Consider the following 12637-nt stretch of genomic DNA (forward strand, 5'->3'; position numbering starts at 1 on the left):
CCTATCTGACATTTCGGGCTGTGTTGGTGCTCTCTGCTCTTTCTACAATCTACGTTGTTCTCTTGCATTATGTTATAGTCTAACTACCACATATGCATTGAAATGTATTAGGCCTATGGCAAATAGGGAATAGGCCATTTGGCATGTCGCCCTGCAGTCAAATTCAAATATACTACACCATTGTTTGTGACATCACAATGTCGTCACCGTCGACGATAGCTGTCAAACATTGTCATAGACGATGCAACTGTAAAATTGCTTGCTACATGTGGAAATTAAAAAGGAGGGTTATTGTCAATTATTTCTTTAAAATGTTCATACAGTTTAGACATGGGTGTGAGATGATGGGCAATGATGGGGCCTCCCAGAGCTACAGAGGTTTCCGCTGCACCGGTGAGTGGGCTTGAAGGAGAGTAGAGGGATTTGCTTCAGAGGCATTAGCCATGCTAGTTTTCTTTCTCTCTTTTAAATCTCTAATTCTCTGTCTTCTCATTTCTTGTCTCTAGTCTTTTAGGGCAGATAGCACCTAGTCAGAGTCACCCTAGTCACCCTTTTCCCAGAAGTTGCCAGCCAGCTAGGACCCCAGACAGACAATCCCAGCATGGGGAACCAGGACGAGACCAGGAAGCTGAACGGCAGCTCCTCGCACCCCGACGGCACCTCAGCCGTGGCCCCCGAGCAGGCTAAAGAGAGCATGCAGATGAAGAAGGAGATCTCCCTGCTCAACGGAGTCAGCCTCATCGTGGGCAACATGATTGGCTCGGGCATCTTCGTGTCTCCCAAGGGCGTGCTCATCTACAGCGCCTCCTACGGCCTGTCGCTGGTCATCTGGGCCATCGGTGGAATATTCTCAGTGGTCGGCGCTCTGTGTTACGCAGAGCTGGGCACCACCATCACCAAGTCCGGGGCCAGCTATGCCTATATCCTGGAGTCCTTTGGTCCATTCATTGCCTTTATTCGCTTGTGGACATCACTGCTCATCATTGAGCCCACCAGTCAGGCGGTCATCGCCATAACGTTCTCTAACTACCTGGTGCAGCCACTGTTCCCCACGTGTGAGCCACCCTACTCAGCCTCGCGCCTCATCGCAGCCGCCTGCATATGTGAGTAAACACTTATGACGCGTTTACGCCCTCTCTGCCTCACTTTTTCCTTTATCCTTCTCTCACAAGTGGCAAACAAAGTGTCAAAGGACACGCTCTGAAATGCAGACACTGTAAAAATAGAATATTAGCAGACTGTTTAATTTAAGTTGAGTCACTAAAAATGCTCTCAAATTGCTCTTAGTAGGACTTGCTCTCTAGGTTTTCCAGTACCTTCCTACCTCATACCCATTTTTAGTAACCCTTCGCTACTTCAGCAGAACGGTGTGCTAACATTTGGGCCAAGAAATAGTACATACTGTTCCTGCATTACAGGGTGTACATTTTAACTGATTCCAAATCTGTTTTCATGCATGTGTGTGCGTGCACTCACTGGACTGTGCATCTGTACAGACAGAAGCCCAATAGAGCAGGCAGAACTACTCTCAAAGTTAAGAAGCTTCGAGTCCTCTCATCATGTGACCTGTGAATTGTAACACATAACATGTAACGAATTGAAAGAGTACTGTGTGATTGAAAGTCTCACAGCACAGTAAAACAATTTGGCTCTGATCTTTGATCTTTACCAGTCTTCTGCTAAGTACTCGTCTGCTGATGTTGTGTGAACACTGTCTTCGGTTGGCCTAGGTTTGCTGACGTTCATCAACTCGGCCTACGTGAAGTGGGGCACCAGGGTGCAGGATGTCTTCACTTATGCCAAAGTTCTCGCCCTCGTCGTCATCATCATCACAGGCATAGTGAAACTATGCCAAGGTCAGTGACACTAACACTGCTGCCAACACACAATTGTTGATTCATTTTCATATCAGAATTTTATCCCATTTGAATGAGAGGTTGTATAGTAATTATTGTAATTAGTAATTATCCTCTCAGGATACACCGTGAACTTTGAGGCGTCGTTCCAGGGCTCTTCTACAGACCCAGGAGACATTGCCTTGGCCCTGTACTCTGCCCTGTTCTCCTACTCGGGCTGGGACACACTCAACTTTGTTACCGAGGAGATCAAGGACCCAGAGAGGTACTCATGACACCCTGACAAACACATACCAAACATACCGTTATTGACCTGTTTGATTTCCGCCTCTATAGTCAGTCATTAACTAGCCTGGCCACAGATCTGCTTGTGCTTTAGCCAACTCCTTTGTCGTACATGACAGTTTGGCATGACAACGAATCCAACAGAGCGGTCGGCTGAAGCACAAACTGCTCCGCTCCTGTGCTAGAACGGTAACTGGGTTCTGTTACTAATTGGAGGAAGCTTTGGTAACAAGGATGTGTGAATGCAGTGGTTAGAAAATGGAGTGCCATAGTGATCGCTGGCAGCTGGCTGTGATTCCAAAGTAGAACCTACCGTATGTACGTTCACACATTAACGCCATTGACATGTAACCTTACCACCATGTTGCACTGTAGGTTAAAACAAGTAAACTCTGGTAAGAGTATATGCCAAGCAGAGAGAGAGAGAGAGACGTATACTGTATGAATGATAATGTTTGACCTCTTACCCTGTTTCCATAGGAACCTGCCCCTGTCCATTGCCATCTCCATGCCCATTGTCACGATCATATATATCATGACTAACGTGGCTTACTACGCCGTGCTGGACATGAGTGCCATCCTCGCCAGTGATGCCGTGGCTGTGGTGAGTTCAGAATTAAGAGCTCTCACTTTTATATCATGGAATAGAGCTGTTGAAGAGCAGATTATTGCTCTGATTTCCGGGAATGTAGTTTGAGAGGTAAATTGCATGCAGCGCCGACCCACATGCCACATGTTGAAGTTATTACCAGGCGATTAATGCCCTTGCTTTTTATTTATGTATACATTGAGTTGATGTTCTGTTTGTCTTTTGATTCTATAAGCGTCTGCTCACCCTCAGGCAACGCTGTCGGCTGGCCCGGCCCAGTGAGAGTCTGGATGTTTAATTGCAGTCCAACAGACTCCCATTTAGATATGGATCTTTCTTTATAAATGTGTAAAAGTGCCCCCTGGAAAAGTGTGTTTTTGAGATTCTGTGTTAAAATTAAAATAAAATAAAATCTTCTCTGTAGACGTTTGCCGACCACACTCTGGGAGTGATGAGCTGGACCATCCCCATCGCTGTGGCTCTGTCCTGTTACGGAGGGCTAAACGCATCTATTATCGCTGCATCCAGGTAAACCCTGTGACACACACATACACTCCCATACAATGCCCTAAACTTTATAGTCTTGCTGTACAGTCTAAGGCCTCGATTTCCATGTTCCATCTGGTTATATCTCTGGTTATGTTGAGCTATAGAGCTTTATAGTGACGTTCTATAACAAAACCCATCTGGAGTTACTTTCTGGTAATGGCTACGGAGGTGCACTAAATTGCCAAAAGTATGTGGACACCTGCTCGTCGAACGTGTCATTCCAAAATCATGGGCATTAATATGGAGTTGGTCCCCCCTTTGCTGCTATAACAGCCTCCACTCTTCTGGGAAGGCTTTCCACTAGATGTTGGAATATTGCTGCGGGGACTCGTACCCATTCAGCCACGAGCATTAGTGAGGTTGGGCACTGATGTTGGTCGATTATCCCTGGCTCGCAGTCAGTGTTTTAATTCGTCCCAAAGGTGTTGGGTGAGGTTGAGGTCAGAGCTCTGTGCAGGCCAGTCAAGTTCTTCAACACCGATCTCGACAAACCATTTCTGTATGGACCTCGCTTTGTGCACGGGGGCATTGTCATGCTGAAACAGGAAAGGGCCTTCCCCAAACTGTTGCCACAAAATTGGAAGCACAGAATCGTCTAGAATGTCATTGTATGCTGTAGCGTTAAGATTTTCCTTCACTGAACTAAGGGGCCTAGCCCAAACCATGAAAGACCCAGACCATTAATTCCTCCTCCACCAAACTTTACAGTTGGCACTATGCATTCGGGTAGGTAGTGTTCTCCTAGCATCTGCCAAACCCAGATTCGTCAGATGGACTGTCAGAGAACGCGTTTCCGCTGCTCTAGAGTCCATTGGCGGCGTGCTTTAGACCACTACAGCCAACACTTGGCATTGTGCATGGTGATCTTAGGCTTGTGTGCGTACGGCTGCTCGGCCATGGAAATCCATTTCCTGAAGCTCCCGACGAACAGTTATTTTTGCTGACGTTGCTTCGAGGCAGTTTGGAACTCTTCAGCACTCGTGGTCCCGTTCTGTGAGCTTGTGTGGCTTACCACTTCGCGGCTGAGCCGTTGCTGCTCATAGACTTTTCCACTTCACAATAACACCACTTACAGTTGACCGGGGCAGCTCTAGCACGGCAGAAATTTGACTAATTTACTTGTTGGAAAGATGGCATCCTATGACTGTGCCAATTTGAAAGTTACTGAGCTCTTCAGTAAGGCCATTCTACTGCCAATGTTTGTCTATGGAGATTGCATGACTGTGTGCTCGATTTTAAACACCTGTGAGCAAAGGATGTGGCTGAAATTGACGATTCCACTAATTTGAAGGGGTGCCCACATACTTTTGTATATATAGTATATGCTGTATGCCACAGATTTACCATTATGTTGTCCAGATACTCTAGGGCCATCCCACATATGCTCTCTCTAATTCTCTCTTTCTTTCTCTCTCTCGGAGGACCTGAGCCCTAGGACCATGCCCCAGGAATACCTGACATGATGACTCCTTGCTGTCCCCAGTCCACCTGACTGTGCTGCTGCTCCAGTTTCAACTATTCTGCCTTATTATTATTCGACCATGCTGGTCATCTATGAACATTTGAACATCTTGACCATGTTTTGTTATAATCTCCACCCGGCACAGCCAGAAGAGGACTGGCCACCCCACATAGCCTGGTTCCTCTCTAGGTTTCTTCCTAGGTTTTGGCCTTTCTAGGGAGTTTTTCCTAGCCACCGTGCTTCTACACCTGCATTGCTTGCTGTTTGGGGTTTTAGGCTGGGTTTCTGTACAGCACTTTGAGATATCAGCTGATGTACGAAGGGCTATATAAATAAATTTGATTTGATTTTGATTTGATTTTGATTTGATTTGATTTAGGGGCCGCTAGTGCTGAGCGATTAACCGAAATGTATGTTATTTTTGTAATTGACCGACATCTGTTAAATTATTTGAATTCAGTTTCGTTCTCTTTTTTTTGAGCTCTCAATGCACACGTTGGCTGCAGTTTCCCTCGTCATAAATCAGATCATGCCTGAACTGTGCGATGTAGCAGGGAGTTCTAGTTACCAAAGGCCAATTTTCTACGTAGTTTGGCGCAGAAAACGTGATTATTAACTACATTGACGATAATCCATTGCACGGCTATTTGTCTGGTTTGTGTGGGGCAGCCACGGAGAGGGAGAGAAGAGACAGAAGAGGCGCGATTGAGAGGGATAGAGGGCAGTTGCTTCGTGAGGTATCTCTATCTGAAAATACACGATCTAAGTGATGGACAGTTGGTATTCAGCAGTCATAAAAGTAGGCCTTATTTACTTTGAAGAACTATTGAAATAGTTTGGGCTCCCGAGTGGCGCAGCGGCCTAAGGCACTGTGTCTCAGTGCAAGAGGCATCACTACAGTCCCTGGTTCGAATCCAGGCTGTATCACATCTGGCTGTGATTGGGAGTCCCATAGGGCAGCGCACAATTGGCCCAGCGTCGTCTAGGTTTGGCTGGGGTAGGTCGTCATTGTAAATAATAATTTCTTCTTAACTGACTTACCTAGTTAAATAAAGGTTAAATATAAGAAAATATGATTTTGTCAGACAACATAGGCAGGAGCTCTATAGAGATGAGGTGATGAATTGGAATTAAATAATAAAGTCATCAAATGTAATTTATACAACAACTGAAATACTTAATTTTAATACTTAAAATCATGTGAATAACTGATGATTAATAAGTGATAAACAGTAATGGGCAGGCACTACCATAATGGGACTTTTATGATTTTTTTAATTCTGTGTTGTTCAACCCACATAATGCATAGTGCATTAAATAATGTAACCGAAACTGAACTGACCAAACAAAGCACTAATCGCTCAGCATGATCTCTAAGTGATACCTCTGCCGTTGGCAGGCTGTTCTTCGTGGGTGCTCGTGAAGGTCACCTCTCGGACGCCTTATCAATGATTCATGCGGAGAGGTATACACCTGTCCCTGCTCTGCTCTTCAACGTAAGCACCCCCTTTTCTTACATCACAAACTTTAGAACAATGTCATCAACTTCTATGCCAAACAAACGAAGTAGATTAATCTCCACTGTCCACATCAACGCAATCCTGCTGTCAGTGCTGACACCTGGTGGATGGACATGCCCAGTGCAGCTTCCTGACTCTCTGGAGTGGATGATGCTGATGAGCCATGTCACACATTCTGCCTCTGTTAACCAGTGTCTTTTTTTTTGTGCCCACAGTGTGCCATGGCCTTGGTATACCTGACTGTGGAGGATGTCTTCCAGCTGATCAACTACTACAGCTTCAGCTACTGGTTCTTTATGGGTCTGTCTATCGCTGGGCAGATCTACCTGCGCTGGAAGGAACCAGACAGACCCAGACCACTCAAGGTGAGATGAGATAACTTGACTGTCTCACCCGTGAACCAGTATGTTCATACTTTACCAATTAATAGACTAAAGATAAGTAGTTACATGTTATTTTCTTCTTCCATGTTTGTCCTTGTGTTCCTGTGTGCAGTTGACCCTATTGTACCCCATCATCTTCTGTTGTTGCACTGTGTTCCTGTGTGCAGTTGACCCTGTTGTACCCCATCATCTTCTGTTGTTGCACTGTGTTCCTGTGTGCAGATGACCCTGTTGTACCCCATCATCTTCTGTTGTTGCACTGTGTTCCTCGTGGCAGTGCCACTCTACAGTGACACCCTCAACTCTCTCATTGGCATTGCCATTGCCATCTCAGGAGTGCCAATCTACTTCCTGGGCATCCACCTGCCCGAGACCAAACGCCCACCCTACATTACGAAGTTACTATGTGAGTTACCCTCTCTAAATAAGACCCTTTCCTCAGCCTGTTTTAAAATAAGAACTGATTTATATTCCTATCTTGTATAATAGTTTAAAATAATTCCATTGAGAGATGTGTAATCAGTATTTTCTTTTAGTAATTTACGATTGCTCTTTCTTTCTCTTGTGCCAGGTTCTTTCACACGCTTCACCCAGCTCACCTGTTTCTGTGTGCTTACCGAGATGGACATCAGTGGGTAAACCTCACTCCCAACCATGACACAAGGTTCTCACCATGTTACCCACCACCCTTTGCAATTCACAAACAGACTCATGGGACCAACTCATGGAAAATCATCTATTTTGCAAAAACAAGGGAATATTTATACATTTTACCTGAACGTCTGACTACTACATTAGTCTGTAGTTTACAAGTTGGGACACTATACACACGTTTACACACACAGACAGGTATAGAGAGGTGACAGTGTGGGACTCCAGTTGCTTTTCACTGTCGCCAACCTGGTGCCTGATGGTTCATGTGAAGTTAAGCATTGGACCAGGACAGATCCCAAAGAAAGCCATGGTCATCTGACCAGTACTCTAGGACATCCCCTCCTCCTTATGTCATTATACTACTCATAGTTTCACTTCTCCCCATCTCCTGACATAGCATTGTCCCCTGCCTGGTGTATGAGCTGAGGGGGTGAGATCCACATCAGAGCCTGTGGAGGTCTCTCCCTTCTCAGGGGCTGGAGATCCATGTAAGATGGCAATACATCTCGTATCTTGTGATGGAATTACCTAGAGAGGTTAGACAATTTTGTTTTATGATCTCAGAGTACACTTTCATTTTTAGAATTTGAATGTGCTGTGCCTGTCAAAAACATATAAACCGAGTGTACAAAACATTAGGAACACCTGCTTTTTCCATGACAGACTGACTAGGTGAATTCCACTTCAATCAGTGTAGATGAAAGGGGGGGGGGGGAGGGGGGAGACAGGCTAAAGAAGGATTTTTAAGCCTTGAGACAATTGAGACATGGATTGTGGATGTGTGCCATTTAGAGGGTGAATGGGCAAGACAAAATATTTAAATGCCCTTGAATGGGGTATGGTAGTAGCTGTCTTGGGCACCGGTTTGAGTGTGTCAAGAACTGCAACTCTACTGGGTTTTTCACGCTAAACAGTTTCCCGTGTATATCAAGAATGGTCCACCACCCAAACGACATCCATCCAACTTGACACAACTGTGAGAAGCATTGGAGTCAACATGGGCCAGCATCCCTGTGGAATGCTTTCAACATCTTGAGGCTGTTCTGAGGGCCAAAGGGGGTGCAACTCAACATCAGGAAGTCGTTCCTAATGTTTTGTACACTGCAAATGCCAAAGGGACATGCAAACAGACAGATTTTTATAAATATTAAAATGTATTTCTTAAAAGTGATGCTACGGTCTGTGTTTTCATGGAGCTTTTGAGTTATGGATGATTTTTGGAAAAGGGGAACAAAATGACTCCGTCTGCTGCCATGTGGTTCACCACAGCTCTACTACTGTCCTTTAGTTCAGTGTTTTTTCCAGCCCTCCTCTGGAAAACTTCAGTTATCACGTGCTCATTTTTCTGTGAACTGCTGATTGACCTCTAAGGTTAATGTAGTATTCAATTATATAAACTATTTGTCCATACGCACACATTTTCTGTAATGGGGCTGGACCTCTGTCAAATTATACAATATTCATTAACCTGAAAAACCAATCCCACCCAGACATTCTGTATTGCTTTGGAAAATGTGCAACAGCCCCAACTAAATGCCATGCAATCTCAGCAATGGCAAATGTCAACATGGTCTTTGGAAGGTTACTCATGAGGTCATGTCAGCTTTACCAACAGTTTGGGATCACTTGATGGGCTTATTGGGGCAGCAGCAGTGAATTAAACACATGCAAAGGATCTCCTGGGCCAATACTCAATGAAGTTCACTATATTTATTTCTGGGGAATGACAACTGGCAAACATGACTGAGCCAACTAACTTCACAAAATGCCCCATGGAAGATTTGATGGTTTTCTAATTTGTGTAGTTTTAGCAATAAAAATTCTTAACCAGTTTGCAGTATATTTTAATTCATTACAGCAATAAATGCACATTTATTTTGAAAGCTTTATTTTATACACATCTACATATTTACAAAAGGGATTCAGAGTTAATCTTTCAAACGTCACTCACACTTCAAGAGTACAATCTCCATGTGACAGGGAATGTAGACCCAAACATTAACACACAATGATTCACTACCATACGCTTACATGTACATACTAACATGCACAAAATGCAAACACGCAGTCCAAACCATCTCACCAACATACAAATTTAACAAGAAGCACACAAAGTATACCACGGTTGTGCGACACATCTCACACCAACACTTGCACAGTAAAAAAGGACACTCAAACATCCACCAATACTCGAAGTTGGAGATCAGTCGGAGTCATCCTTGTCTCCATCGTCATCATCCAATTCTTGCATCACCTCGCTCTGGTACTGGTCCCAGGATCTCCGACTGTACGAGTGCTCCTCTTCCCAGTACCCTTCAGCATGAGAACGGCAAAATTAGGTTCCGGAGAGAAACTAGTAACACAACTATCCTTAATACGGGAGCTTTGATAATCATTGTGTGAAACTTTTGTACAATGAAAAAAAATGAAAAAGTACTAGCCTACCTCCATAGCGCTCCTCTCTGTCGCTGCCATCCTCACCGTCTTCATCTGGGTAGTCATTCCTCCAGTTCCCCTCTTCATTCTCATCATCCTCGTCCTCATACACTTCTTCCTCATTCACCACCAAGTCAGGCACCTGGAAAACCAAGACATCGAGGTTATCCCTCCTGCACCATTTTATGTTATTCAGATACTAACCTCATCCCAGGCTCAATTGCTACCGCATATAGAGCCTGGAAACACAGTGCAACAAAGTGGGCCTTGCATTTATTTGAAAGAGGCATGGGTTAAAATCGAGGCGAGAGAGAGCCTGCTACATCTCTATTAGAATTTGTAAAAAGTTATAACCGCAACCATAGTTTTGGGAAGCCCAATTGAGTGAGTTTGGGCACAGTTTGAAAACATTCCCATTTCCCTTCCTTGTTTAGGCTAAAATCACTTTTACTGCTTGCGCTTTGAAATCCCTCAGAACCTCCCCTCTACATTGGGGTTCTGCTAGATGGTGACAGATCAACTAAAAGCTCTGAAAAGCTCTGATGAAGGCCGCAAGGCCAATACGCTTATTAAATATCAGTGATACTACCAAGAGCGGTGTGCGGTTTCCTTTTTCCTTCATCTTGTTCAACTGTTGCCATGCACCTGCAAAAACATTGCTCAGATGTGCGAGTGCCTTTTGAATTTTGACAGATCAGCTAATGAAATCCAGCTGGACTTCTTCCCAATCCTGCCATAGGCTCCATTCAAGTCCCTTTCTGAGGCACTGTGAAACCAGACAGTTTGAAAGAGTCGGCTGGAAGACGAGATTAGTCAGATACCACAGCGGTTCACCAAACCAATTAGGAGGGTACAATTGAGATTGGTCTATGTGTTAGGCTAAGTTATCTGCATGGCTGTGAATGGTCATACTTGTATCATGAATGTGCATTGCATTTGAGTATTGTGTTCTGATCCTTACCAACTCTCCCTCGTCTGAGTAGGGCCTGACGGACAGGATGTCCTGGATCCAGCCTGCTGTGACGGTTTCCTGGTAGTAAAGGTCATACACGTAGTCGTCCTCCCGTTCACGATGCTCAACACCCACACCCTCTCCAGACACACTCAGCTTCTCACGGATCATCTTCATCGAGTTACACAGGATAGTCTCTGGGTCAGGGGTCAGCAACTGGGAAACACAGAGTGCAGTCACACAATAAGCATCATATTCAAGCCATCCAAATATTAGGCCTGTATGTCAGTGGCAGGTAGGCTAAAATCTGGATCAACTGAATTCATCATATGGGAACTGTTGGAACCGATACGTTTACATAGGATATCCTGGTTTTAAGAATGTTTCCCCAGCTCTAGCTAAACATTAGGGAGCCCGGCTCACACTTACCTTGCTAGAAGCTTTGTCCTGGTCCCCATCTTCCTGGATAATGTCAAACACCTGAACTTCACCCAGGCTCCAGGCATTTTTGCCTGGCTCCTCCTCTGTGGGCTCTGGCTGCGTTGAGGGGGGCTGTTCTGCTGGCAGCCCTGCTCGATGGCTGGAGAGGATCCTGTATCGCTCCTCCCGCCTGGTGCTCCACTTAGCGCTCCGTAGATCTCCCACAATCCTCTGGGAGCTGCCTGCGGAGGGGCGCAGGGCGTGGGCCATGCGGGGGCGGGTCAGTGCTTCACGAACATGTGTCTGGACCGGGGCATCCTGAGAATAGTGACAAAGTTGGGAAACAGTTATCCTAACAAAGAGGGTTGAGAGACTAATAAGACTGGCAGTGCATTACATTAAAGATTTACTAAATTAACTTAGCTAACAGAACTGTTTGAGTGCTAAGAACACATTAAGATTGTTTTATTTTCAATGTAGAAGTAGTAGGTCATAGAAACTAGCTACCTAGCTATGACTGTCATACTTTCAGGACCATGACCACACAAGTCATCTGCGAACAAAAGTTATTTCCTACCCAAACAACAGGTGTTGCGAAGGATTATTTCCTCATAGCTAGACAGCTATACAAATTAATATTGTCCCATGGTCTTGAAATGGCATGAATACAAAAAGGCAGGTACACCAGATAACGTTAACTTCACAGCACCATTATCTAGAACGTAGGCTGGCTGGCTAGCTAGCTTGCTAACGATAGCTATCTGTGTTGTTAGCCAGCTAACGTTGGCTAGCTTGCTAATCAACACAAAGCGAGCTAGCCAGTTTGCTAAGTAAGGATGACTTGAGCTGGAGAGAAAATCTAATTTAGATACCTAACTAGTAATAAACATAACGTTCGTTAACCAGCTGATAAGCTAACCATAGTTAGTTAGCTAAACAGCAGACTATATTGTCTTGCGCAACACCAGCAGACTGTCCAGCGCCCACGAGACACCGTGGTTTGAAAGCGGCCCATACCTGTGATGCAACGGTCGCCACGAGTTTGAAGACCGAATTCTCAACCTCTGTATCATCCGGCTCAGGCACAGATTCCCCAACGGTCTGGGATGTGGTCTCTGGTCGAATACGTTTACAGGCAAGTAGCAAAGCATCGGCAGGGTCAGTTCCTCTCTTTCTTTTCACCCGGAGAATAGTGGTGCTTGGATCCATGGCTACTGCTCCAGCTGTCGCTACCGTAACTAGCTAGCTATAGTCGCACTTGTGAAAGAGGAGGCAGGGTTCTTCTTATTTTTCCACTATTGTATCTTCTTCTATGAGGTTGAACGGCGGTTGGCATCCAATAAATGTTGCATTACCGCCACCTACTAGACTGGAGTATAATGTTTCTATCTTTACTTTTACTCAAGTATGACTTTTGGGTGACTTACTTTTTTCCACCACTGGCACAGTGGCACAAATTGATTTGCAATGACTCCAGCAACATATTTATTATATAACATGGTATGCTACAGTAGGCTATAAGTCTTTGCTA

General features: G+C 44.8%; 2 protein-coding genes across 2 annotated transcripts; one reads left to right on the forward strand and one right to left on the reverse strand.

The window, feature by feature from the left end:
• The first annotated feature begins 506 nt into the window (after positions 1 to 506).
• On the forward strand, positions 507 to 7706 carry LOC139384510 (Y+L amino acid transporter 2-like). The gene is made up of 9 exons (XM_071129338.1): positions 507 to 1103; positions 1731 to 1856; positions 1977 to 2121; positions 2622 to 2745; positions 3155 to 3258; positions 6141 to 6237; positions 6477 to 6626; positions 6867 to 7050; positions 7216 to 7706. Exons 1-9 carry the CDS (start codon positions 602 to 604, stop codon positions 7281 to 7283), a joined length of 1500 nt encoding a protein of 499 aa, XP_070985439.1. The 5' UTR covers positions 507 to 601; the 3' UTR covers positions 7284 to 7706.
• A 1420-nt stretch (positions 7707 to 9126) lies between these two features.
• Positions 9127 to 12406, reverse strand: LOC139384745 (solute carrier family 7 member 6 opposite strand). Its single transcript, XM_071129611.1, has 5 exons — positions 12124 to 12406; positions 11116 to 11424; positions 10696 to 10902; positions 9744 to 9876; positions 9127 to 9611 (listed from the first exon to the last, which is right to left on the reverse strand). The coding sequence occupies exons 1-5, from the start codon at positions 12313 to 12315 to the stop codon at positions 9502 to 9504; spliced, it is 951 nt and encodes a 316-aa protein (XP_070985712.1). The 5' UTR covers positions 12316 to 12406; the 3' UTR covers positions 9127 to 9501.
• Positions 12407 to 12637: the final 231 nt, after the last annotated feature.

The sequence above is a fragment of the Oncorhynchus clarkii genome, chromosome 26 (genome assembly GCF_045791955.1).
Source record: "Oncorhynchus clarkii lewisi isolate Uvic-CL-2024 chromosome 26, UVic_Ocla_1.0, whole genome shotgun sequence".
Taxonomy (NCBI): domain Eukaryota; kingdom Metazoa; phylum Chordata; class Actinopteri; order Salmoniformes; family Salmonidae; genus Oncorhynchus; species Oncorhynchus clarkii.